Source organism: Pipistrellus hanaki (assembly GCF_964339955.1).
Source record: "Pipistrellus hanaki genome assembly, chromosome: 17".
In the NCBI taxonomy this organism is placed as follows: Eukaryota; Metazoa; Chordata; class Mammalia; order Chiroptera; family Vespertilionidae; genus Pipistrellus; species Pipistrellus hanaki.
This window is the reverse complement of record NC_140519.1, coordinates 14,009,759-14,035,093: the sequence shown is the minus strand read 5'-3', so window position 1 is coordinate 14,035,093 and position 25,335 is coordinate 14,009,759. Positions and strand designations below refer to the sequence as shown.

The window sequence follows — 25,335 nt, the reverse complement described above, 5'->3', positions numbered from 1 at the left end:
CCGCAGATATTTTTTCCCCCATGAACTTTTACATAGATCATGCACTTGATTTTTCTGAGGTGTAGCTTGTATTGTTGACAGGAAGCCACTGTCAGGATAGAATATAGAGGTGTCAGAGGTGTCAGACATGGGTCCTTTTGGGTCTCCCTATTAGTTTAATTTGTATGCAGAACCTACCGGTATACAGAAAAGTTAGATAGATTCAGAGGAAGGAAGAGTGAGAATTGGTAAAAGGAATATCAATAACAAAATATGCATGTGACACCATATTACTGGCAAAGATTTGAAATGATTTTTTATAAAAGTGAAAGCAGCAAATGCCAAAGCTGGACTACATTTGAACATCAAGAAGACAAAAATCGCCGAAACCGGTTTGGCTCAGTGGATAGAGCGTTGGCCTGCGGACTGAAAGGTCCCGGGTTCGATTCCGGTCAAGGGCATGTATCAATACATTGGTTGCGGGCACATTCCCAGAAGGGGGTATGCAGGAGGCAGCTGGTCAATGTTCCTTTTTTATCGATGTTTCTGACTCTCTCTTCCTTTCCTTTCCTCTCTGTAAAAAATCAATAAAAATATATTTAAAAAACAAAGTATTTAGGGTTCTTCTTCTTTTTTTTTTAACATATTTTATTGATTTTTTTACAGAGAGGAAGGGAGAGGGATAGAGAGTTACAAACATTGATCAGCTGCCTCCTGCACACTCCCCACTGGGCTTGTGCCCACAACCTAGGTACATGCCCTTGACCGGATCGAACCTGGGACCTTTCAGTCCGCAGGCCAACGCTCTGTCCACTGAGCCAAACCAGTTTTGGCGTATTTAGGGTTTTTACACTAGCTTTACCAAATTTTCCCCCCCATTTTTTCCATCATGCCATTCTGATCTTAAGCTCACCTTAAAGAATGGGAAAGGTATTGGTAAATGGGGAGGAAAGACAGTTAAATAAACAAAAATTACATACAATAATGATGGCATTCTAAAAGTGATAGCCATTTTCAATTTTTCCATCAGCCTCTATTTTTTAAAATATATTTTATTGATTTTTTACAGAGAGGAAAGGAGAGGGATAGAGAGTTAGAAACATTGATGTGAGAGAATCATCAACCAGCTGCCTCTTGCACACCTCCTACTGGGGATGTGCCCACAACCAATGTACATGCCCTTGACCGGAATCAAACCTGGGACTTTTCAGTCCACAGGCCGACGCTCTATCCACTGAGCCAAACCGGTTTCGGCTCAGCCTCTATTTTTAAAGGGAACCTCTCAGGTGATATGAACAAGGAATCAAAGCTTATTTTTTAAATAGCAAAACATTTTAAAAATGTCACTCAAGTAGTTTACATTCAACAAACGTCTCTAAATTACTAGACTTGGGAAATTTATTTTAACAATGCATAACAATTCCCTATAATTTTATAGCACAGAATATTTCATTTTAGCTATTTGGAAACCTTGAGAAGTAGACCAAATGCTTTTCTTACTGACTATATTTGTAGGATGAAAGTCAGTTTAACAGAAGGTAAAAATGCAGGTTTTCTCAGCATATTGTTAAAATAATCGAAGAGAAGGCTATCAGAGTGAGGTAACTCTGGTACTTGGTTGCCTGGTAGGGAAACCAAAACCTAAGCCAGAGTCAATTCCTGTAAATGCTTCAAGGATAAGAACAACTACCAACTAAGTTTTCCCAAATAATGCAACTGCTTAACTTACAACCAATCAAATAAGTCCTTTGCTTTGCCTGTGCACCTTGTCTATAAAAGCTTAGCTCTGGTCAGTAGAGTTTTCCTAACTTCAGTTTGGTACTACCCAATTTGAATACATTTTTGCTCGAATAAACTCAAAATTCTTAATATCCCTCAGTTTACATTTTTAACAATATTAAAGAAAAAGTTAAATATATGTCAGTAAAATAATGAGTAAGCGATGATGTTTGCCTACTAATTACACTGTTTAGAAGAATTTTTAAAATGTAAGTGGGTAATTTTCAGAATGAAATTATTCATAAACAAGTAGTATAATTGTATCCTTCTGGGTACTGAGAAAAAGTGGACAGGAGTTGCCATGGTGATATTATTTTTGACTATTAGCTTGTTCTCCTCTTATGCAAATAACATGTTGAATCAAAAACAGTTTCCAAATAGTAAACAAAAGTGTGATTTTACTAGTTGGAGGCTCATCTTTCAAGACCCAGCTGGACATGAAGCTTCTAGGCAGTGTGAGGCCAAATGATTTTGTTGTGGGCGACCCTCGAATGACGACCACCAGTCAGCCAAATTGGAATTTAGGAAGCCTTTATTACGAACCCGAGTCTGGGCTCACGTCTCAACTGACACAGCAGCGAGCAACGAGAGCCCCGACCCACTCTAAGCATGCTACTTTTATCCCCGTCTTAGGGATGCCTGGCAGATTATGATTGTCTAAAAGTTTTAACAAAGAAACGTCAGTTATAAGTTATAGAAAAATTCCACTAGTACAGTAACATTTAAAGTTTATACAACACCTGGGTTTATTTTCAGCTTAAGCAGTCTCTGTTTGACCTGGTTTGGTCTGTTTGTCCTGCCTTGTGGCTACTGGAAACAGGACGTGCTTGCCTGGGGGTTGAGCCTTGCAACAGAACTATTTTATGACTAACATTTATACTACATTCTTTGTTGTGGGTCTGGTTGCTCGTTTTTTCCCTGGCCTGGAGTCCTGCCTCTACAGGATCTTTCTTGCTGGTCTTTCTTGCTGGCCAATTTATGATGTGATTTGCTATGGGCTTCTGTAGCCTTTTGAGAATTCGTCTATTTGATAATATTTTGGCATATTTATAAGTGTTTCCTTCGCTCTGCGAGCACGCACTGTGGATTCTCAACTGTATCCAGGATCTTGGAATCCTCTGCTCCTAACAATCCCAATAGACGCTGCAGCACTTGAACAGCAGGGAATGAATGAGTGTTTACATGGATGTGAATGATTCCACAAGACAAATTGGACAAGTAGGAACATTCTAGGAAACGAGTTCCGTTTACTTTCTAGCAACCCACTTGTTGCATTAAATTACCACTCATTTTCGTTCAAATCCTAAAATGTTGTTATTCCTGTGTCAACAGGCTAAGCATCACTTTCCCCAAAGAAAATAGTTTTTTTGGGGTCTAAAAAACGACGCCCACGAGAATGAAAGACTGAACGTTGGCATCCAGGCTTTGTCCTTGGAGCGCGGTTCTCCCCTCTGTCCTTGCACACAGACTCCGGGGCGGGGAAGCCCCGCGCGCCGCTGGGCGTCTGCGGGTGGTGGCAGCGAGGGGACCGGTGTCTAGGCGTCTTAGCTCCAAGGACCCGGAACGCGCGCGTCCCGGGGGAAGGTTGCCGGCGGACCGCATATTCGGCGCACGCGCGGCGGCCAATCCGGCCCGGAGGGCTCCGGGGGGGCGGGGCCAGCGTGACCCATTCCCGGCCGCCCTCGCGCGAGGAGCCGGCCTTCGGGGTTCCCGGCGCGCGGCGCGGCGCTGCCCTGTCGCCACTTCTCACGTGCGGGATGCTGCTCTTGGCGATGGGCGGCCCATTGGCGGCCGGACGGCGGCTCTGCGGGAAGAGGGCGACGCCATGGGCGGCCATCGCGTTCCGAGGCCTCGGGGCTGCCGTCTCGCGGGGGGCCTCCTGCAGCTCCGCGGGGCCGGGCGGCGGCGGCCGGAGCGCCGGGCTGCAGGTTTTCCGGCGTCCCGGGCTGGCGCAGGTCGGCCGGCGGACGGCTTGCGGGCCGGAGGAAGGGAGGGAGATGGGCGCGGCATCCCTGCCTGGAGAGCCCGGCTTCCCCTACGGTGGTCCGGGGCTGGGGTGCGGAAGGAGCCGGCCGCGGGGTCCGCAGGAGAAGCCGGACTCGGCTCGGGAACAGTCCTGGGGACCGCGGCTCCCGCGAGTGTCGGAGCATCCTTTGGAAAGGGGTTATTGTTATTCTCTGGGTGGTTCCCAGCACTTTACAGCAAGTCCAGCGGGTTTGTGGGGACTTATTTTTTTTGTCTTTTATTTACTTTTTATTAAAATATTATATGTCTACATACCTTACCAATCTCCCTCCCCCCCGAGACTTATTTTCTCGTTTGCCCTTTTTGCAGAAGCTCAGAAGGGTTAATTTGCAACATGCAATTCCCATGCACATTATATCCCTAATTACGCACTTGGATAATCTGACTTTGAGTTGTGTTTTTAAAATATATATATTTTATTGATTTTAGAGAAAGGGAGAGGGATATAGAGACAGAAATATCGATGAGAAAGAAACATGGATTGGCTGCCTCCTACGCTCCCCCCACTGGGGGTCCAGCCTGCAATCTGGGGCAGGTGCCCTGACCGGGAATTGAACCGTGACCTTCCAGCGCATAGGTCTGTGCACAACCACTGAGCCACCACACCCGTGGGGCTGAGTTCGTTTTTTTAAATTTATTTTATTATGTGGTTCTATTTTTAGGAATTCCTTTGCCCTCAAGAAAAAAGAGGATAGAGATGCTAATCCTCTCGTTTTAATCTGGTTCAATTGTCTTCTAATCCTGCCTAGTGAAATATCAGGATTAGCAGACAAGGTTGAAATTGGGAACTAATTATATTTCAGCAGAAAGGAATTAGGCATGCCCTTTGAAGTTTGTGTGCCGTGAAGTTCATTTTCCCGTGTTCTGAGGACTCTTCCCATGAAATTGAACGTTGGATTTCAAGTAATTCGGTTTCCTTAAAAGGAACAAGGGATGCCAGGGGATAGATACAAGGCCTTCAAGATTTACTCTCTCTTTTCTTTCTTTTTTAATACATTTTTATTGCTCAGATTATTACAATTGTTTCTCTCCCCCCCCCCCCCCATAGCTTCCTTCCACCCGGTTCCCGCCCCACCCTCTGCCCTTACCTCCCCCCACCATTTTCCTCACCCATAGGTGTACGATTTTAATCCAATCTCTTCCTGCACCCACCACACCCCTTTCCCCCTGATAATTACCAATCCACTCCCTTTCTTTGCCCCTGATTCTATTATATTCACCAGTTTATTCTGTTCCTCAGATTTTAAATTCACTTGATTTTTAATCAGCTTAACAATAACCCACAACCTTCGGACCAACTAAATTCACTTGATTTTTAGATTCACTTGTTGATATATTTGTATTTGTTGATCATAATTTTTATCTTTTTTTTCTTCTTTTTTTGTACTAGCTATAATATAAATATTTTAGAAGTAATAAAAACATTCTGGAACTTACACAATCTGATTTTTCAGTGTTTTACTTACATTAATAAATTTTTTGTCTTTGAAGAGCAAATGCATGTATCTTGGACAAACGAGAGTGATGTTCTCATTAACAGTGGCATAGAAGAAACTATTCCAGTAAAGTCTTTATATGTTCAAGGTCACACTATTTAAAAAGCTTGAAGCTGGGACGAAAACTTAGGCCTTCAAACTCTAATTCAACATGCATCTACTTATGACTGGAATTAAGGGAAGACATTCTATTAGCAAATTTGGTTTCTTTAGCTCTAGATATTCCTTATATCTCATGTGAGAAGTTCTCTTTTCATTAATTTTTTTTAATTTAAAAGTTGTCCTTAACACAATTTATTATCTACTTATAAAGGTCTGTTTCAATAGGTACCCATTTGTTGGGAAAGATGTGTTCGAAGCTTACACAAACAAGTTGAAAAACCCGAAGACGGAAGACTGATTTATACTGGGAATTTGGCCCGAACAGTATTTGGTGGGTAATCAAATGATGGTATCATCTTTTCCTTTTAATTGTAAAAAAACCCCAAAACTCTTAGTATGTGCTACTTTTAACACCTCTTAATTGCAAGACATAAGGAAAAAGTAAACTATAATTTTTTTTTCTTGTAGTTTGTTGATACAGGATTTAGAGGTTGAGACCTTTGCATGTTTAGATTTAAATAGATTTTTGAAGCCTATTATGCCTTTGTTATCTTACAGCGAGGTATTAAAGCTTCCTTCCTTTGGTCACCTCTTGGGCTGCTTAACAACAAAACAGCAAAAAATGTATATTCAGGTAACGTTTGAATATACAGAAAAAAAGGAAGAATACCACTGAAGAAGTTATTTTTGGGGAATGTTTATTTCATATATTTAAAAATTTGGCAGTTAAAATGAGCATGTAATACTTTACATTTTTTTAGGTTATCTTAGAACTTTCAACAAACATGCTTATTGTGGCTTTTCCAGGTGGTGGATAATTATGGAGAAGGAAAAGATGGAGCGCTAAAATTGCTACAAATTTAAAACTTTTTCCTTGGATCATAATTTAGAATTTAGTATGGAATAATTTAGTAGGGAAGATCAGGAGAACTTAGGTATCTCATTATATAATCTCTAAAATAAGTATAACCTGAACTATATGGAGGATTGTTTTTATAACCAAGTTCGACATTAGATTTTGAATACTCACATTTGCATTTGCATTTTTGATCATGCTGGTATCAATTATTAAAATTTCCTCTGGAAATCTGTATGTTTGATACTAAAATAGAGTACATTTAAAGTACATTTTTAGCTATTTAAAACATTAGGAGTAAGGACAGGTTGTTATCGCTATTGAGTGAAGCCCTGAAGTTATTCTAATAATTTAGAAATTTCTTAGAAGTCATTACATGACTAGGTCATTGAGCCTGTGCTGTGTCACATCTCTGGCCTGGGAAACCTGGATTGATGCCACTGAGTTGTATTGGATAGATTGATTCTTTTATAAAATTTAAAATTATTAATCCTCTCCCTTTTTTTCCTATTTAGGTGTGAAATGTTTCTCTTATTCTACAAGTGCGCTCAGCCTTGCATTTCTGCCATACATTTTTGCCCAAAGTAATGTTGTATTTGGAAGTCTGCCTTTGCAAATCTTATTTTACGGCATCTTAGGAAGCTTTACAGTGGTCACTCCGGTCCTGCTTCACTTAATTACCAAAGGCTATGTCATTCGGTTGTATCATGAGGCCACCACAGACACTTACAAAGCCGTCACTTACAGTGTTCTGCTTTCAGAAACCAGTACTGTGTTTCACCAGAATGACGTGAAGATTCCAAGCACCACACATCTGTTTACCACATTTTTCGCTAACACAAAATCACTGTTAGTTAATCCAGGTCTCTTTCCAAACCCCAAAGACTATGACCATCTAATGGGTTATGACAAACCATTCACTTTTGATATGGAAGAAACCAGTGTAAAGAAACAGCTTGAAGATGAGAAATGAGTCTGTTGTTCTTATGTTTGTGCTTACATGTGATTTATTTTCCCGTGTATAATAATAAAATTGCCTTCACTTGTGTTTTCTGTTAGTGACTGTTAAATTGAAACTGTAACAAACAACTTCTAATTTTCAGAGAATTATATTCCTTTATAATAACAAGCTATGCTTGAAAAACAAAACATAATACTCCACCATTTGTGTTTTAAAAAAGGTGTGAAAATACATGTACATGCTGGCATATGCATGGCTAATAAGTAAATGTGATTGCCTCTCAGCTGGGAATTGGATATCTGGCACATAATAATAATAATAAAAATAAAGGGAGTTATTTTTCCTTTGTGTTTGGATTTTTCTAAAGGTATAGATACAATCTTTTCTCACATTAAAAACTTAAAAATTTTATATATTCTGGAAAGCAGTGTTAATCTGCTTCCTTTGGTAACAGCTTGTTACCTCGGTTCTCGGCTGCCTGTAATAAGGCTCTCCCTGTGGTGGTAAGCTGTGGGGAATGGTGACCTCGGCAGTGTCTTCTGTGGTCCTTCACGCACTCCTCTGGTGCATCCCATCAGTAGGAACAGAACATGTACTGAGGTGGATAGTGTGTTTTATAGCGATCTCTGCTAACCCTTGGCATTTTAAGACTTTACCTCTAGTTGTAAAACAAAAGTTGTTTCCTGTGAAGGATTTTCAGCCAGGAGCAAAAGAGCTCAAACCATTTGGATCTGTAGTGCCTGGTGTATGCTAGGTACTGTCCTAATTGCCAGTCACAGTTAACACTCAGGCTGCATGGAGCTACCTCATGTCTTGCTGCCTGCCAAGATGGTGAGTCTAATCCTCACACCTTGCCTCCATAAGGGAGGCTGATGGGGAAGCAGCAGAGTTATCACTAGTTCATAGGGAGGAGCATGCAAGTCTGAAGCTGCTTCAGGTAGAAAAGAGCTCATTTTTGTGACACCCAGAGCCTGCCTTCTGCTAGGATCTGCCAGCTTGCGTAGCAGCGGGCTCTGGGGTCTCAGAAAGATAAGTTGGTTACATATCCATTCTCAGGTTGGGTCTCTGCCTGCCTGTTCTGACATTTACTTAGGCATATACTTGTTGCTATCTTAGCACTTAATGTGATGCATATCTTTTTAAAAAAATATATTTTATTGATTTTTTTACAGAGAGGAAGAGAGAGAGAGCTAGAAACGTCGATGAGGGAGAAACATTGACCAGCTGCCTCTTGCACACCCCCTACCAGGGATGTGCCCGCAACCAACGTACATGCCCCTGACCAGAATCGAACCTGGGACCTTTCAGTCTGCAGACCGACGCTCTACCACTGAGCCAAACCGGTTTTGGCTATATCATTTTGTTAATTCTCACCCAAGGATATTTTCCCATTGCTTTTAGGGTGGAGGGGAGCAGCTGGAGGAGAGAGAAACATTAATAGGAGAAATATTGGCTGCCTCCTGCATGTCTCCTACTAGGGATCAAGTCTGCAACTCGGGCATGTATCCTGACCCAGGTGTGTGGGGCGCTGCTCAATCAACTGAGCCACACTGACCTTGGCTAAACACATTTAAAAAAATATATATTTTATTGATTTTTAACAGAGAGAAAGGGAGAGAGAGAGCTAGAAACGTCGATGAGAGAGAAACATCGACCAGCTGCCTCTTGCACACCCCCTACCAGGGATGTGCCCGCAACCAACGTACATGCCCTTGATTGGAATCGAACCTGGGACCTTTCAGTCCGCAGACCGACGCTCTACCACTGAGTTTAGGCTTCGGCTAAACACATTTTTAAATTATGGTAAAATATAAAACAAAAATTTATCATCTTAACCAATTTTAAATGTGCAGTTTAGTACAATTCAGTATAGTGTTAACTATATTTACATTGCTATGCAACAGATCTCTAGAACGTTTTTATCTTGCAAACCTGAAAATATCTATTAGCTCCCCATATCTTCTGTGGATTTGTACCTTTTAAAAAATGGAAGCCCAGCTGGTGTGTCAGTGGTTGAGCATTAACCTATCAACCAGGAGATCATGGTTCGATTCCCTGTCAGGGCACATGCCCAGGTTGCAGGCTTGATCCCTAGTAGGAGACATGCAGGAGAAAGCTGATCAATGATTCTCTCTCATTGATGTTTCTATTTCTCCCTCTTACTCTCTGAAATCAATAAAAAAAAAAATATTTAAAAACATTTTTAAAAAGGGAAAGTTACACACTTCTTGAAACCTTTTACCAACATGTGCTTATTTCCATCTAAACTTGTAGATTTTTAGGCCCCAACTCCATGCCATTGTAATCCCAAACTATACCCTATAAATGATTTCAAATAGCAAAGAATCTAAAGGATCACCTTTTTCTGGAAGGGAATAAAGAGTTTTGAAATGAAATAAATTCATGCCATACATGAAATGGTGGTCATTTTATTGGTGGGGCTCAAAATACTTCCTGGAGCTGCAGTTTGCTTAAGGAAGTGCATTCTCAAGCCTGGCAGGGCCCCAGCCCACAAGGCAGAACTACAGCTGATGGACTGTCTGGGGTTTTCTCCAGCCCGGCTCTGCCCCTGGCTGAACTGCTGCTGAGCAGAAACAGTCTGCATAGGGCTGTTCAGTTGGGATCTATTTGCCCAGTACTCTGGGCCACGAGAAATTGTGTCAAGAGCCTCTGAGGGAGAATGGAAAAGGGGTGTCCTCTGTTGGGATCCTAAAGGAAACCCACAGGCTGGCTTTGTTACTGTTGACTGGGAAATACCCTGTTTTGTGTGTAAAGCTCTGTGCTCTAATTTGCATCAAGCATTGGAAAAGAGTACATATATTCTAAATCACTTTCTTTTCTCCCCTTGCAGGAAGTGCTCAAATATCTCTCTCTCACACACACACACACACACACCAAAAAGAGGAAACAGTTGGATTGGAACTTAGAAGTCATGTGACTGATGACTAAGTTGACTCTTTCCTACTTACTGAAAGGGAAGAAGAGCCTGAGGATGACTTGCTGGTTCTCCTTGCATTTGTCAAGTTTGGGGGATATTAAATCATGTTCCCACTTATGCTTCTTTCCACCCTGTTTCCTTCCACGTTGCCTGAACCTGGGAAGCAGTACTGGGTCTGCAACTCCTCCGATGTGAGCCTTTGGTACACCTACTGCGGTAAGTACACAGCAACCGGCAGTTGTAGTGCCAACTATTTCGAGGGTGTGTTTTCACAAGAACCTCCTCCTGCCGTGGTGGGGACTCGGGAAGCGGAGTGTGTTCCAGCTGCTGCCGGCAGCCAGAGTGATGGCTGATGACCTCCCTGTGTGGGTTATCCCGATCCTTCACAGGCCTCTCCAGTCTCTAAACCTCCAAGGGCCTCTGTGGTTCCCTGTGTTAACTTTCCCCACCTGGAGCCTAGCCTCAGATCCCTCCCAGTCTGCTTCTGAGCTTTTGCATCCAGCCCCCTAGACTAGTTCCTCTTGACAAGGAAGTACAGTCCCAGGTGCCTCCTGGAAGGGATTTATTGTGGCCAGCGATTTTCAGCCGCTGCACCACAATAGTTTTTAAAACATGCAAGAGCTGGCTCTTTAGTCAGGGGCATGGGCCTCTTTTCCCTTAGACCAGTGTTTCCCAAACTTCTCTCAAGATGAGAATCACCTGGTGGAGTTGTTAAATTACAGATTTCTGAATCCCAACTAAGAAGTGCTAAACTAGAATTTTTGGGAACATATAGGTAAAATTGTTCTTAGACTGTCAAATAAACTGACAGCAGCCAATTCAATAGCCTTTTGGTGTAAATGAATAAAAATACCTTCTTTTTCTTTTTTGCCGGATCAGATATATATACATATATATATATTTCTTGATGGGCTGCAGCATTTTAATCTGTAAAATGAAAGTGATTTTAGAATCTATCTGAGGTAAAATTTTAACACAATGCCACACAGAAACAGTCTGAGTACTTATAAAAAACCAGGATTACTCTAATGCTGTGAACTGTTCCAATCACTGCCCTACCCAGACTGCTTTTCCTGAAAGCACCACTTCAGGGCCTGGCCACTGTCTTTCTTCACTGCTTCCCACTGCCCTGCTCGCCACGGATTGGATATAATATCAGGGAGGTTGAAAGAGAGGCTTGCCAAAGTGCTAGTTCTTTGAGATTCTTTTGGGGAAGGGGATTTATGGTTTAATCATTTGGGAGAGAATTACAAATGCATGCTGAGTTCCAAGAAGTTCTGGAAAAAAGAAACCTTATTTAATCTCCAGGTTTTCAGTTTTATTTTATTTCATTTTTTGAGTGTGTGTTGACTATCCTGAGAAATTCACTCTGGCAAACTCTAATAGACGTTACTTCCGGGGAGTTAGCATAATTGACAGGTGTGAGAGCAAAACCAATCTCACCTTCGTGGGTTGTGCTGAATTCCCTCTCAACTTGGCTCTGGAATTTCTCCATCCTACAAGATCAGTGTCTATTTCCCCTTCCAAAAAGGCTCCTCCGTCCACCAGGCCCTACACGTTGATCATGCCACCTTCTCTGTGCTAAGTTTCTGGGGCCTTTGTTTATATCCCACTTCATACTATAATTAGCTTTTAAGGTTCTAATATCAATAATTTGATTTGTCTTTTAAAAAATATTTTTGCCCTAACTGGTTTGGCTCAGTGGATAGAGCATCGGCCTGCCAACTGAGGGGTCCCAGGTTCGATTCCGGTCAGGGGCATGTGCCTTGGTTGCCGGCGCATCCCCAGTGTGTGTGTGTGTGTGTGTGTGTGTGTGCAGGAGGCAGCTGGTAGATGTTTCTCTCTCATCCGTGTTTCTGGCTCTCTATCCCTCTCCATTCTTCTTTGTAAAAAATCAATAAAAATATTTAAAAAATACTTTTATTACCCTAACCAGTTTGGTTCAGTGGATAGAGCATCGGCCTGCAGCCTGAAGGGTCCCAGGTTCGATTCCAGTCAAGGGCATGTATTTTGGTTTCGGGCACATACCTAGTAGGGGGTATGTAGGAGGCAGCTGATCAATGTTTCTAACTCTATCCCTCTCCCTTCCTCTCTATAAAAAAACAACAACAATAAAATATATTTTAAAATATTTTAATTAATTTTTAGAGAAAGGGAGAGGGAGAGAGAGAGAAAGAAACATCAATATAAGAGTGAATCAATGGGCTGTGTCCTGCACATCCCCTATTGGGAATCAGACATATACTCTGACTGAAAATCAACCCGCAACCTTTTGGTGCATGGATGACACCCAACCAATTGAGCTGATTTGTCTTTTGATTTTGATTTTTTTTTTTTTTCAGAGAGGAAGGGAGAGGGAGTGGGCGAGGTAGACACATCAATGATGAGAGAGAAGCATTGATTGGCTGCATCCTGCACATCCCCTACTGGGGATTGAGCCCACAACCCAAGCATGTACCCTTAACCGGAATTGAACCCGGAATCCTTCCATCTGATGCTCTATTCACTGAGCCAAACCAAGTAGGGCTGTCTTTTGATTTTTAAAAAAAGTTTGTATTGATTTTTAGAGCATGAGGAAGGGAGTGAGAGTTAGAAAGAAACAGCGATTGAGGATCAAGCCTAAAATCCAGGCCGTGTGCTCTGATTGGCAATCGAACTGTGATCTCCTGGTTCATAGACGGACCGAAGCTCAACCTCTGAGCCACACCAGCTGGGCTCAGCAGATGATCGTACAAGTGATTCCTTATTCAAGTCCCATACTAGCTTTAGGTCTGTTCCAACTTTCTATCTCTTCAGTCCTTTTGGGACCCCCACCCCCTTGGAAAATTTGGGCATCTGGATGCATGAATTAACCTCTGCCCTCCGAGTGAAGCTGGAGGCTAGGGGATTCTTCTGTCTTTGCTGTGCCAGGTTCAGGGTCTCTGTTGAGGGGGTGTCCCCAGTCTCCCTACCAATGTCAGTGAGTCTGGATTGGCGTTCTCCTGGGTCACAGGAAACTTTGATTCGTTTCTGATTTCTCACAAAGGGAATTTGTCCACGAACTGTTGCTGAATTCGAAATTTGTGGGGGAAAGAAGGGTCTTGGACTCCCTACTCTGCCATCTGGCGATGCCACTCCTCTGGAGAGGGAGATATTTTTAACCAACATTAGCTTTTCTCATTAGTATTTTAGTATCTCAATTTTAATACTGAAGGCATCGTTTGGGGGGTGAATTTCAGAAGATTTTACTTTATTGGAAAATTATAATGTATTGACATTATCTTCATTCCATTTAGATAACGTGAACTATCCTATCTCAGTAAGAAGTGAACCCTGTGTAGAATTGAAGGGAAGCAAAGGACATTTGCTTATTTCCTACATTCCAAGTAAGTCCAAAGTTTCACTAATGTACATCAGTTAAAAGAATCCAGGCGATATCGATGACAAATGATTGTGTTCCAAATGTACATGTATTAGTTTTCTGTTATTATGCAACAAATGACCACAATCTTACTATCTCAGTGTGCAGAGTAAATATTGAGGAAAACTGAGGATAGAAACCTTAGGGAGGAGAGTCAATGAACTAGACTGAGGAGGAGTCAGAGGGGCTGAAGGACAGCCAGAAGAGAGTGGGAGCACTGACACCAAACCAAGGAGAGAGTTTTGAGGAGGAGCCAGCAGCTCTGTTACCCACAGTCAAATTCAAGTTAAGGTTGGAAAACTTTTCCTTTGGTTATGGCTACAGTGAACCCTGGTGACCTTATTAGGGGGGAAAAAAAAAAAAATATATATATATATATATATATATATATATATATATTTTATTGATTTTTTACAGAGAGGAAGGGAGAGAGAGAGCTAGATGAGACATCTCTCTCAACGTCGATGAGAGAGAAACATCAACTAGCTGCCTCTTGCAAACCCCCTACCGGGGATATGCCCGCAACCAACGTACATGCCCCTGACGGGAATCGAACCAGGGACCTTTCAGTTCGCAGACCGACGCTCTACCACTGAGCCAAACCGGTTTCGGCTAGGAAAATATTTTCATTGAGATGGTGGCTACAATAAACTATTTTTATTATAAAAAAAATTGTGCATCTTTTCCAGTTGGGCTAACTGAATAATATAAGAATTGAGCAAAATGCATTGTTTACTGGTTCTTCTCATGTTAATTATTATTAGGGAAACCATGAGGAAATAATAAATGATTCATACACTTAATTTTTAATTAAAATGTTTAATTTTACCCTCCAAGAAATCTGTCATCAAAACTACTAAAAAGTGGGCATGAGTTAATTATCATTATTTCCTTTCTTTTCTTTGAACTTCTAGCAGAATTGTAACTAGAACAGAAAATTTTATATCTTCATTTGATAGTTTTCTAAAAAATAATTTTCTCTAGTTTTAGGCATAGCATATAATTCTTACTGTGGAATATTCTATTTGATTATAATCCACTAGTTACCCTCTCAAAACTCCAGTTTTCTCATCTACAGAATAAGGATCACAATACCCACATTATAGGTAGTTGTGATGATTAAATGAAATAATGTTGCAAAAGCATAGGACATATTTTAAGTATATAATAAATATTAATTACTAGTGGCCTGGTACATGAAATCCAGGCACATTAAAAGGGATTAATTAGAGAAAATAATTTAATATTGCTATTTGCTCTTTCTCTATAATAGAAGTGTCAGAGATAAAAGAAAATTAGTAAATGGTATACGAAAAACTTCCCCCTGTCAGAGTCTAGGGCGCACCACGGGATCCAGAGTCAAGTCCCCACCCACTCATATGTGCCTCAAAATCGCATGAGACCCATTGGGCTGGATCCAGACCTGGCCAGTCCCACCCTTGTCAAACCCTGCTGGACAGGGAGTGTAGCCTTAGGTCCCATGACCCGGCGCCAGAATGGGGGGCATGGCCTGAGGTCCCCGAGCCTGGTGCTAAGGCGGGAGGTGCGGCCTGAGGTTCCCTGTCAAGCCAAGCCAGGCAGGGAGGTGCACCAAAGGTCCCCAGGCCCAGTGCTGGGGTGGGCATGGCAGCTTGAGGTTCCCCGTCAAGCCCTGCCGGGCGGGGGGTGCAGTGTGAGGTTACCTGACCTGGTGTTGGGGTGGGGGGCGCAGCCTGAAGTCCCCTGTCAAGTCCCACTTGGTGGAGGGGTGCAGCCTGAGGTCATCCGGCCTGGTGCTGGGGCAGAGGGAGCAGCCTGAAGTCCCCTAGTCCAGCACCAAAACAGGAAGCCCACCTTTTGGTCCCCCGTCAAGCCCCACTGGGCGGGGGGAACATGGCCTCAGGTCCCCTGGCCTGGTGCCTGGGTGGGGGGCGTGGCCTGAGGTCCCCTGTCAAGTCACATGGGGGCGGGGTAGGGCGTAGCCTCAGGTCCCTGCTGATTGCTCGCTAAGGCTCCTTATAGTGATCTAGCCCAATGGGTCAGCTTTGGGTGCAGCCATCTTTGTGATGGAGTGATGGTCAATTAGCACATTCCCTCTTTATTAGATAGGATTATTTATAAAATAATCTCTTTATTTGAGGGGCTAATGGGATTTTTTTTCTTTTTAAGGAAGAGACATGAAAAATTTATATTTCAATCTGTATTTATCTTTTAAAACCATGAATTTTCCAATGCGCAAAGAAGTCATTTGTCGAGGATCTGATGATGATTATTCTTTTTGTAGAGCTCTAAAGGGAGGTAAGCATTTACTCTATATTACTCTCAGAATAAAATATAAGAGTTTATAAGAATGTTATGAAAATTTAATACCCTGAAAATGTGAAGTTCCTTTTCTGATAATAACTCTTTATTTCCCATTCAAAATTTTTACTTTTAGCAGTTTGAACAACTTAATTTTATAATTATGTTATTGAATTGTTATTAAGATGACACTAGCATGTGTTTACAGGAACATTAGAATTTTTACTTTGTTCAGATAATATTTGTATATTTACCCTCGGTTATGGTTCTCTTTTTCTAAACATCACATTTTTTGTAAAATATATTTTATTGATTTTTTACAGAGAGGAAGGGAGAGAGATAGAGAGCTAGAAACATCGATGAGAGAGAAACATCGACCAGCTGCCTCTTGCACACCCCCCATCGGGGATGTGCCCGCAACCAAGGTACATGCCCTTGACCGGAATCGAACCCGGGACCTTTCAGTCCGCAGACCAACGCTCTACCACTGAGCCAAACCGCTTTTGACTCTAAACATCACATTTATTATTTTTCATGGAATCTTACTCAATTTTGCTGCAGAACTACCTTCAGTGTTCTTTATACTCTGCCTCAGAAGATGGGAAGTGGAGACAAATTAGGAAGTTTGGTGGTATCCTAGGCTCACAGTAATGAGGGCCTGCGTTAATGTTGTGGTAGTGGGGATGAAATGGAGACTAGTAAGATTTAATGGGACTGGGAATTCTAGTGCTAAAGAAGGGGCAAATTCTTAACAATAATGAGTTCTGATCTGGGTATGTTGAGCTTAAGGTGATTTTGGAACATTCAAATAAACATGTCCATTTGGCAGCTGATATATGGGCCCAGAAAGAGGACATTCTGATTTAAGAAACACAGATGCTGCCTGACTGGTGTGGCTAAGTTGGTTGAGTGTCAACCCATGCACCAAGAGGCCGCCGGTTCAGTTCCCCATCAGAGCACATGACCAGGGTTACAGGCTTGATTCCTAGCAGGGGGTGTGCAGGAGGCAGCCCATCCTTATGCTGGTTCTCTCATCAATGTTTCTATCTCTCTCTCCCTCTATCTTCCTCTCTCTTTAAAATCAATTAAAAATATTTTTTTAAAATCTTCATAGATTAAAAAAAAAAGAAACACCATGAGATCCTTGAATGTTTGGGACTCAAATTAATATCAGATATATCTACTTTTAAAATAACTGTCCTTCTCTATTATACCCTGCTAAAGGAGCAGTAGTATTAAATATGCGCATAGATCAGCACTCTCTTGTTCATCACTCATTCACCATTGAGACCAGTGGGCCTTAAAAATTTGCATCTACCGTACTGATGCTGGTCCGGAGAGAGGCTTGCAGTGGCAGAGGGGCCACGGGAGAGGGGGAGCCAGGGAATAAGACTTACTGTTTCTCTACAATTTTGTTTGGACTGCTGCTGCCAGTGGTCGAAGTGTCAAAGGCGAATGCTGTACTATCAAAAAAGTCACTGACTGCCGAAACCGGTTTGGCTCAGCGGTAGAGTGTTGGTCTGTGGACTGAAAGATCCCAGGTTCGATTCCGGTCAAGGGCATGTACCTTGGTTGCGGGCACATCCCCGGTAGGGGGTGTGCAAGAGGCAGCTGGTCGATGTTTCTCTCTCATCGACATTTCTAGCTCTCTATCCCTCTCTCCTCCTCTCTGTAAAAAATCAATAAAATATATATTAAAAAAAAAAAGTCACTTAGTGATGCCCGTTTTTTGTGTTTTGTTTGCAGAGACTGTGAATACGTCAGTGCCATTCTCCTTCAGCGGCATCCTGTTCAATAAGGTATTGTCTAAGCGTCATTTTGTCCTTTCTTCATCTTTGGCAGTAACAGATGTGTGAAGAATTTGAACAAGCAGTGTGCAACTTCTAAAAATTGATATTCAAGATTTTTCCTCTACTTTTATTTGCTGTTGGATATTTTGCTATTTCTTCTTTCTGAAGAATATGGAAATATATATTAAAAAAAAAAAAACTTACATGAAAGAAAGCTCATTTTCGCATCATGTTTTTCCCCCTCTAACATACAAGGCTAAAAGTAATGCAAATGCTCACTATTATGACTTCTGGGTGAAAGCATTGTCAGAAGTCCGTAGCTGCCTCTATGAATAATAACCATGTGCTTTTAGATGTTTGCATTAGATACCTAGCAATGAAAATTTTGCACATTTCACTTTGGGTGAATATTTAAAAATAAACTTTAACAATGCATATTCTTTACTGATTACAAATGACATTTAATGTTTGAAAATCTCATAGGTTAGTCTCAAAAGTTGTTAAAAACATGCTCATACTTGGGAGATAAATGAGTTTTATTTGAGTCTGCTGAATTCAAAAACATAAAATTTCATCTCATTAGAAAACTGAGAAAATGATAACCAATCCAATTTAAATGACTTCCCCCTAGTAATAAAAAAAAGTCTTTCAAAATAGAGGCACATAATATTTATATTACTTGTGTTTCTTATTCTTCATTTTAGGGAAAATACAGATGCGTTGTGGAAGCCATTGCTGGAAATACTGAAGAAATGCTCTTTTGTTTGAATTTTACCATCATACACCACTCTGCTTTCAGTTAGAATAAATCTAATGTGCCAGGACTGGCTGCAGACGCTGAGTGATGGGTGAATGGGTTAGTCTGACATTCATTTCTGTGAAAGAGAGGCTAAGGGACTGCTTGGCTATTGGCACCAAACAGCCCCACTTGTGTGCCTTCTTAGGCTTTTATTATAATCACAGCTTGAACTCAAATTAACCTTTAGATACAATCAGCAGGGTAAGTATCCTTGAGAAAGCACATACTTCTACAAGGTCGTGTCTAAAGACTAAACATAGAGATTCCAGTAAAACACCCAGGGACTCTGACTTATTTGGAAAAGTCAAAGTAGGGGCTGCCATCTTCGGCAGGGCCCCCCTTGAGGCCCTCAACCTTTCCGAGATTCCTCCTTACAGACTTTCCAACAAAGTCTCGTGCTTTCCTATATAGTATATATATTTTTTCCAAAGGTTTTATTCTTCATTTATTTATTTATTTTTTTGCAAAGTGTATTAGTTTGCTAGGGCTGCCGTAACAAATACCACAGAGTGGGTAGCCTAAACAATAGAGATTGATTTTCTCATGATTCTGGAGGCCGGAAATCGGAGGTCCGTGTTGGTGGATTTGGTTCCTTCTGAGGCCTCTCCTTTTATTTTTTTAAAGTTTAAATTCTTTATTGTTTAAAGTATTACATACTAGTATGTCTCCTTTTCCCCCATTGACCTCTCTTCAAACCCCCACCCCCAGCACATGCCCTCACCCCCATACTATCTGTGTTCATTTAAAAAAATATATATATATTTTATTGATTTTTCACAGAGAGGAAGGGAGAGAGATAGAGAGCTAGAAATGTCAATGAGAGAAACATCGACAAGTTGAAACTTGCACACCCCCTACCGGGGATGTGCCCGCAACTAATGTACATGCCCTTGACCGGAATGGAACCTGGGACCTTTCAGTCCGCAGACCGACGCTCTACCACTGAGCCAAACCGGCTTCGGCCATTTGTTATACTTATATGCACGCATACAAGTCCTCTGGTTGATCTATTACCTCATCCTTTTTAAAAAATTATATATTTTATTGATTTTTTACAGAGAGGAAGAGAGAAGGATAGAGAGTTAGAAACATCGATCAACTGCCTCCTGCACACCCCCCACTGGGGATGTGCCTGCAACCACAGTACATGCCCTTGACCGGAATCGAACCTGGGACCTTTCAGTCCACAGGCCGACACTCTATCCACTGAGCCAAACTGGTTTCAGCTTACCCCACCCTTTTTAACCTCCCTTGCTTTTCCTTTGAGGTTTGACAGACTGTTCGATGCTTCTGTGTCTCTGGATCTATTTTTGTTCATTGGTTTATATTATTTATTATATTCCACAAATGAATGAGATCTTGTGATATTTATCTTTCTCCAACTGGCTTACTTAGCTTAACATAATGCTCTCCAGGTCCATCCATGCTGTTGCAAACGGTAGGAGTTCCTTCCTTTTTACAGGAGCGTAGAGTTCCATTGTATAGATGTACCACAGTTTTTGTTTTGTTTTCGTATGTAAACCTCTTTATCTTTATTTTCAGCTTCAGTCTCATGTCTCTAAATACTGTTTGACTTCTTTATTTTTATGTTTAGTAGGTATGCTCAATGGGCATAAGACTTTCTTAACTAGCCTTTTAAAAAAAAAATAAATCTTTATTGTTCATATTATTACAAATGTTCATCCTTTTTCCCCCCTCCCTCCATTGCTCTCCTCCACCAGGTTCCCACCCCACCCTCTGCCCTTTCCCCACCCCCCATTGTCCTCATCCATAGGAGCACAGTTTATGTTCAGTCTCTTCCCACACCCCCCTGAGAATCGTCAGTTCACTCCCCTTCAATACCTCTGATTCTATTATATTCATCAGTTAATATTGTTCATCAGATGTTTTAATTCCCTTGGTTTTTATTTTTTTATTTTAAAAAAAATATTTTATTGATTTTATACAGAGAGGAAGGGAGAGAGATAGAGAGTTAGAAACATTGATGAGAGAGAGTCATCGATCAGCTGCCTCTTGCACACTCCCTACTGGGGATATGCCCGCAACCAAGGTACATGCCCTTGATTGGAATCGAACCCGGGACCCTTCAGTCTCCAAGCCAACGCTCTATCCATTGAGCCAAACCTGTCCCGGCTTCCCTTGGTTTTTAGATTCACTTGTTGATGGTTATGTATTTGTTGTTCATAATTTTTATCTTTATTTTCTTCCTCTTCCTAAAGAACCCCATTCAGCAATTCATATAATTCTGGTTTGGTGTGATGAACTCCTTTAGCTTTTTTTTATTTGTGAAGCTCTTTATCTGGCCTTCGATTCTGAGTGATAGCTTTGCTGGGTAGAGTATTTTTGGCTGTAGGTTCTTGCTATTCATTACCTTGAATGTTTCTTGCCATTCCCGTCTGGCAAGCATGGTTTCTGTTGAGAAATCAGCTGATAATTGTATGGGTGCTCCTTTATAGGTAACTACCTGCTTAGCTCTTGCTGCTTTTAATATTCTCTCTTTGTCTTTTGCTCTTGGGATTTTAATTATGATGTGTCTTGGTGTGGTTCTCTTTGGATTCCTTTTGTTTGGGGTTCTGTGGACTTCCTGGACTTGTAAGTCTATTTCTTTCACTAGGTGGGGGAAGTTTTCTGTCACTATTTCTCTCAGTATGTTTTCAGTATCTTGCTCTCTCTCTTCTTCTGGGACCCCCATAATTCTGATGTTGGTTCACTTGAAGTTGTCCCAGAGATTTCTTACATTATCTTCAACTTTCTGGATTCTCTTATGTTCTTGCTTCTGCGGAGGAGTGTCCTCTGGCTCTTTGTGTTCCAAATCTTTGACTTGATTCTTGCGATCTTCCATTCTGTTTTTAGGACTCTGTATAATATTTTTTATTTCAGACAATGTATTCTTTATTTCTAGTTGATCCCTTATTATTTCTAGTTGATCCCTTTTCATATCCTCATAAGTCTCATTTATTTTATCGGCCTTTTCTAGGAAATTCTTGAAAAACCTTATAAGCGTGGTTTTGAACTCTATATCCAGTTGCTTTTTGTCCTCCATTTCTTTTGTTTGTGATCTGTTTCCATGTCTCGGCATTTTTGCAGCTTCCCTGAGTTGGTAGCCTTAAAAGTCTCTGTGTTCAGCTTGGATGGGGCAGTTTCAGGGTGGAGCCTACAGCCTTGTCTTCCGTCAGCCCTGCCCTATGAGGTTCCTGAGTCTCAGTGTTCCTCATTGTCCTTTGGTATTCGCTGCAAGCACCTCTGAGAGAAAGGTGCCCTCGAGTTTTGCCCGCTACCAAACAGTTTAGATTCTCCCCCAATGAGCCCGGAACTGGGGTTCAGTTCAGTTGGAAGTGGTGTTCAGAGCAGTCTGGAGCTTTTGTCTCCTTCCTGCTAGGGCAATCCAGCAGCACAGTCAACAGTCTGTTCTCTGCGCACAATGTGCATGCCCCCGAGACTGCCTTTTGCCGCTCCCCTGAGGTTCCACCTTACAGCCCAGGCTCCATCCTTATGTGTCTGGGTCCCCAGGGTCTTGCCCTGCAGCTGGCCAGGGGCCGCAGGCCAAGTATTCTCCACAAAGGCAGTTCCTGCTTTCAAAATACAGGCCCAGCCACAAGGCCAAAGGAACAAAACAAAACAAGAACAAATAAGGACCTTCTTGGGTCTTTGATTCCTTTGGGCTAATGCTGGAATTTTTGGATGGCCTGCTGGGCCTTATCCATCTTTTCCTTCTCTAGCTGCATCTCCCACCATCCTCTCCTTCCTGCCTGTGTTCCAGAATAAGCCACTGTCCCTCCCACTCCAGAGCCTTCGTCCACAGTTGTTTTTTTTTTTTATATTGATTTATTTTTATTAAACTCATTGGGGGTAACTGCTTAATAGGATCATATAGGTTTAAGGTGTGGATCTATGTTACAAGATCCACCACCCAAAGTCAAATCATCATCAGAGACCATATATTAGGCCTCCTTCACCCCCCCAGACATCACTCTTTCAATTTTTATTATTATTATTATTATTTTTTATTTCCTTGTTGTTCCCATGCTATCGGTACAGAGTCACCCACATGAAGAATAACCCTGTTTCTTAAGCTGGGGTTTAGTTTCAGCTCACCACTGGATTGCACCAGCCAACAGGGAAGTGGTCAGGTGCACAGAGAAGTGGTCAGATGCACTCTTTCAATTCTTGTTTATTTCTGGTCTTTCATTGCTCAGGAAGGGTTAATGACTTAAAAAAAAAAGGGTTAATAACTTGTCAAAATATTTCTTAGATATTCGCCTGGTGTTCTCTCTGTTGGAGTCGATTAGAGCTTTTGGCACAATTGCTTTTTTTTAAATATATTTTATTGATTTGTTACAGAGAGGAAGGGAGAGATCCAGAGAGCTAGAAACATCGATGAGAGAGAAACATTGACCAGCTGCCTCTTGCACATCCCCTACTGGGGATGTGCCCGCAACTCAGGTACATGCCCTTGACCGGAATCGAACCTGGGACCCTTCAGTCCGCAGACCGACGCTCTATCCACTGAGCCAAACTGGTTTCGGCAGCACAATTGCTTTTTGCATGTCTTCACTGTCCTAACAGGCTTTGTCGATCTCAGTTTTCAGTTCAGCCCCTGCGCCCCACTACTAAGAAAACAGAAGTATACGGAGCCAAACTCTTCCCTGCACCCGAACAATTTCATGACCTCATATTTCTCCTCTCTGCCCTGTTCAAATAATTGGTTTCACCCTCCATTGAGCTTTACAGGAATTGTTCCTGGGGATTTCCATGCTGCCGGTGGAAGAGGAAATTTCATTTGTGAAGTTATCAAGTAATCTGCAGCTATTACATTGTGCTGCCTCTCAGAAGTCATTTTAAAATGACACCCTTTGTTCTTTGTAGTTCTCATCTCTCCTCTAGTAAGTAAATGTAATTGTTTTCAGGAACCTCTGGAGCTACAATTTAAAGAAGTCCGGAAAACATCACTTCTTTTATCCTGAGTAGTTTGCAGCGCCATCATAAGCCTATTATGGGAAACCCCATGGTTTGTGGAAATGGCTGTTTGCCTCACATTGGTTGTCTCAGGAATTAAGAAAAGGCATGACTGTAATGGCTCACTTGGTGGCCCTGTGCAGCTGAGGCTGAATCCCTGGACTGCAGCGCTGCAGAGAGAGTGCGGGGGCCAGTTTTCGGATGAGCCCGAGGCCCCGATTCCCCAAAGCCAGGGCTGTTCTCCCTGAGACTGACCCCTGGAGGCCAGAGAGACTGACCCCTTCCTCCCGCAGAGCTGTGTTAACATATGCCTGTCCTGATATCACTTTAAGATGAATACAACTGGAAGCTTTTAGATGACTTATTTGCTTTTGCTATTTTTAACTTGAAATTGTTCTTCCTAGGGTGTCGACAAATTAAACAACAACAACAGGTGGAAGGTCCTGCTAGCAGTTCTCTAATTAAAACTTCTTTTTTTTTTTTTTAAATTTAAAATGAGAATTTCTCCTTAGATTAATAAAAATCTTTGCTGGCCTGGCCAGCATAGCTCAGTGGTTGAACATCAACCTATGAACCAGGAGGTCAGGGTTTGCTTCCAGGGCCGGGCACAGGCCCGGGTTGGGGGCTCGATCCCCAGTGTGGGGCGTGCAGGAGGCAGCCGGTCAATGATTCTCTCTCATCATTGATGTTTCTATCTCTTTCTCTCTGAATCAATAAAAATATATATATTTAAAAAAAATCTTTGCTGGCCTCTTTAATAAAAATTAATGCATTTCATTGTATCAAGTTCACACAAGTGCATGGAATAACAAATAAAATTCCCCCTTTCATTTCTTTATACTGTTTCCCTAAACCGTTTTAATAATTTGGTATATGAATTTCAGATTTTTGCTTCATATGTATATCATACTATATATGCTATCTTTATATTCATGTATCTGCATATGTGTATTTCTAAATATGAAGTTACTATATACTGTTTTTAATTTGAATTTGGGAAATTCAAATCCATGTCACTATATATATATATATATATATATATATATATATATATACACTTCATTTTAAAAATGGTTGCATAATTTTTTTTTTTTAGTATATTTTATTGATTTTTTACAGAGAGGGATAGAGAGCTAGAAACATTGATGAGAGAAACATCAACCAGCTGCCTCCTACTGGGGATGTGCCTGCAACCAATGTACATGCCCTTGACCGGAACCGAACCCGGGACCCTTCAGTCTGCAGGCCGATGTTCTATCCACCGAGCTACACCGGTTTCGGCTGGCTGCATAATTTTCTATTGTTTGGCTATACTGTAATTTAGTAACTAATTTTTTCTATAGAATCTATAGTATAGGCTATAGTACAGATGTAGAATATACAGGAACCCGTGAGCAGGAATTTTTCCCAGGGTCTTGTCTAACGGAACCTAAGAAAGAAGCCACAGACCAGAGGCCTTCAAACAAGGCGGGAGTTTATTGCAAACAAACGCAGGATTCCCGCTGGGGAGGGACATTCAATGGGTTGCCCCCTAGTATTCTGCTCTTCCCCTGACATCAGCAAAAGGCCTGCTCTCTGTCTGTCTGTGCCGCTCTCTGATTGGTTCCTGGCCTTTTTTGCAACATTGTTCTCTTTCATGTCCAAGAAAAAACATCCTGTTTCCTGCAAAACACATTCTTTGTTTCAGCTGGCTCCACAATTCCTCATTCTTCCACCCCTCACCCTAACTATCTAATCTACTCTAACTCCCTTCAGTACTAAGCACTAGCTGTGATAAGGTAGATGTTTCATTTTTGCTCACAGTACAGCGTGTGCCTAAGCAGCCCAGGGCTTGTCGGGAAGCTGTGATGTTGGAAGCCCAGAGTCCCCTTATCTTGGTCTCCCCCTCCCCCATGCTGAGATGACCCTCTGCCATGGTCACCTTCCAGCCAGTGGGAAGGAGGGAGAGGAAAAGTGACACACTCACTCCTTTTA

General features: G+C 41.8%; 2 protein-coding genes across 2 annotated transcripts; both read left to right on the top strand.

The window, feature by feature from the left end:
• Positions 1-3,412: 3,412 nt before the first annotated feature.
• On the top strand, positions 3,413-7,541 carry TMEM70 (transmembrane protein 70). The gene is made up of 3 exons (XM_084865018.1): positions 3,413-3,713; positions 5,607-5,712; positions 6,753-7,541. Exons 1-3 carry the CDS (start codon positions 3,516-3,518, stop codon positions 7,208-7,210), a joined length of 762 nt encoding a protein of 253 aa, XP_084721144.1. The 5' UTR covers positions 3,413-3,515; the 3' UTR covers positions 7,211-7,541.
• A 2,595-nt stretch (positions 7,542-10,136) lies between these two features.
• LY96 (lymphocyte antigen 96) lies at positions 10,137-18,439 on the top strand. The gene is made up of 5 exons (XM_084865019.1): positions 10,137-10,352; positions 13,412-13,501; positions 15,685-15,813; positions 17,563-17,615; positions 18,311-18,439. Exons 1-5 carry the CDS (start codon positions 10,241-10,243, stop codon positions 18,407-18,409), a joined length of 483 nt encoding a protein of 160 aa, XP_084721145.1. The 5' UTR covers positions 10,137-10,240; the 3' UTR covers positions 18,410-18,439.
• Positions 18,440-25,335: the final 6,896 nt, after the last annotated feature.

Coding starts and splice junctions, on each gene's coding strand:
- TMEM70 (XM_084865018.1), top strand. CDS start 3,516: ATGCTGCTCTTGGCGATGGGCGGCCCATTGGCGGCCGGACGGCGGCTC. Junction 3,714..5,606: donor GGCGTCCCGGGCTGGCGCAG/GTCGGCCGGCGG, acceptor CTGTTTCAATAG/GTACCCATTTGTTGGGAAAG. Junction 5,713..6,752: donor TTTGGCCCGAACAGTATTTG/GTGGGTAATCAA, acceptor TTTCCTATTTAG/GTGTGAAATGTTTCTCTTAT.
- LY96 (XM_084865019.1), top strand. CDS start 10,241: ATGTTCCCACTTATGCTTCTTTCCACCCTGTTTCCTTCCACGTTGCCT. Junction 10,353..13,411: donor CCTTTGGTACACCTACTGCG/GTAAGTACACAG, acceptor CATTCCATTTAG/ATAACGTGAACTATCCTATC. Junction 17,616..18,310: donor GCGGCATCCTGTTCAATAAG/GTATTGTCTAAG, acceptor TCTTCATTTTAG/GGAAAATACAGATGCGTTGT.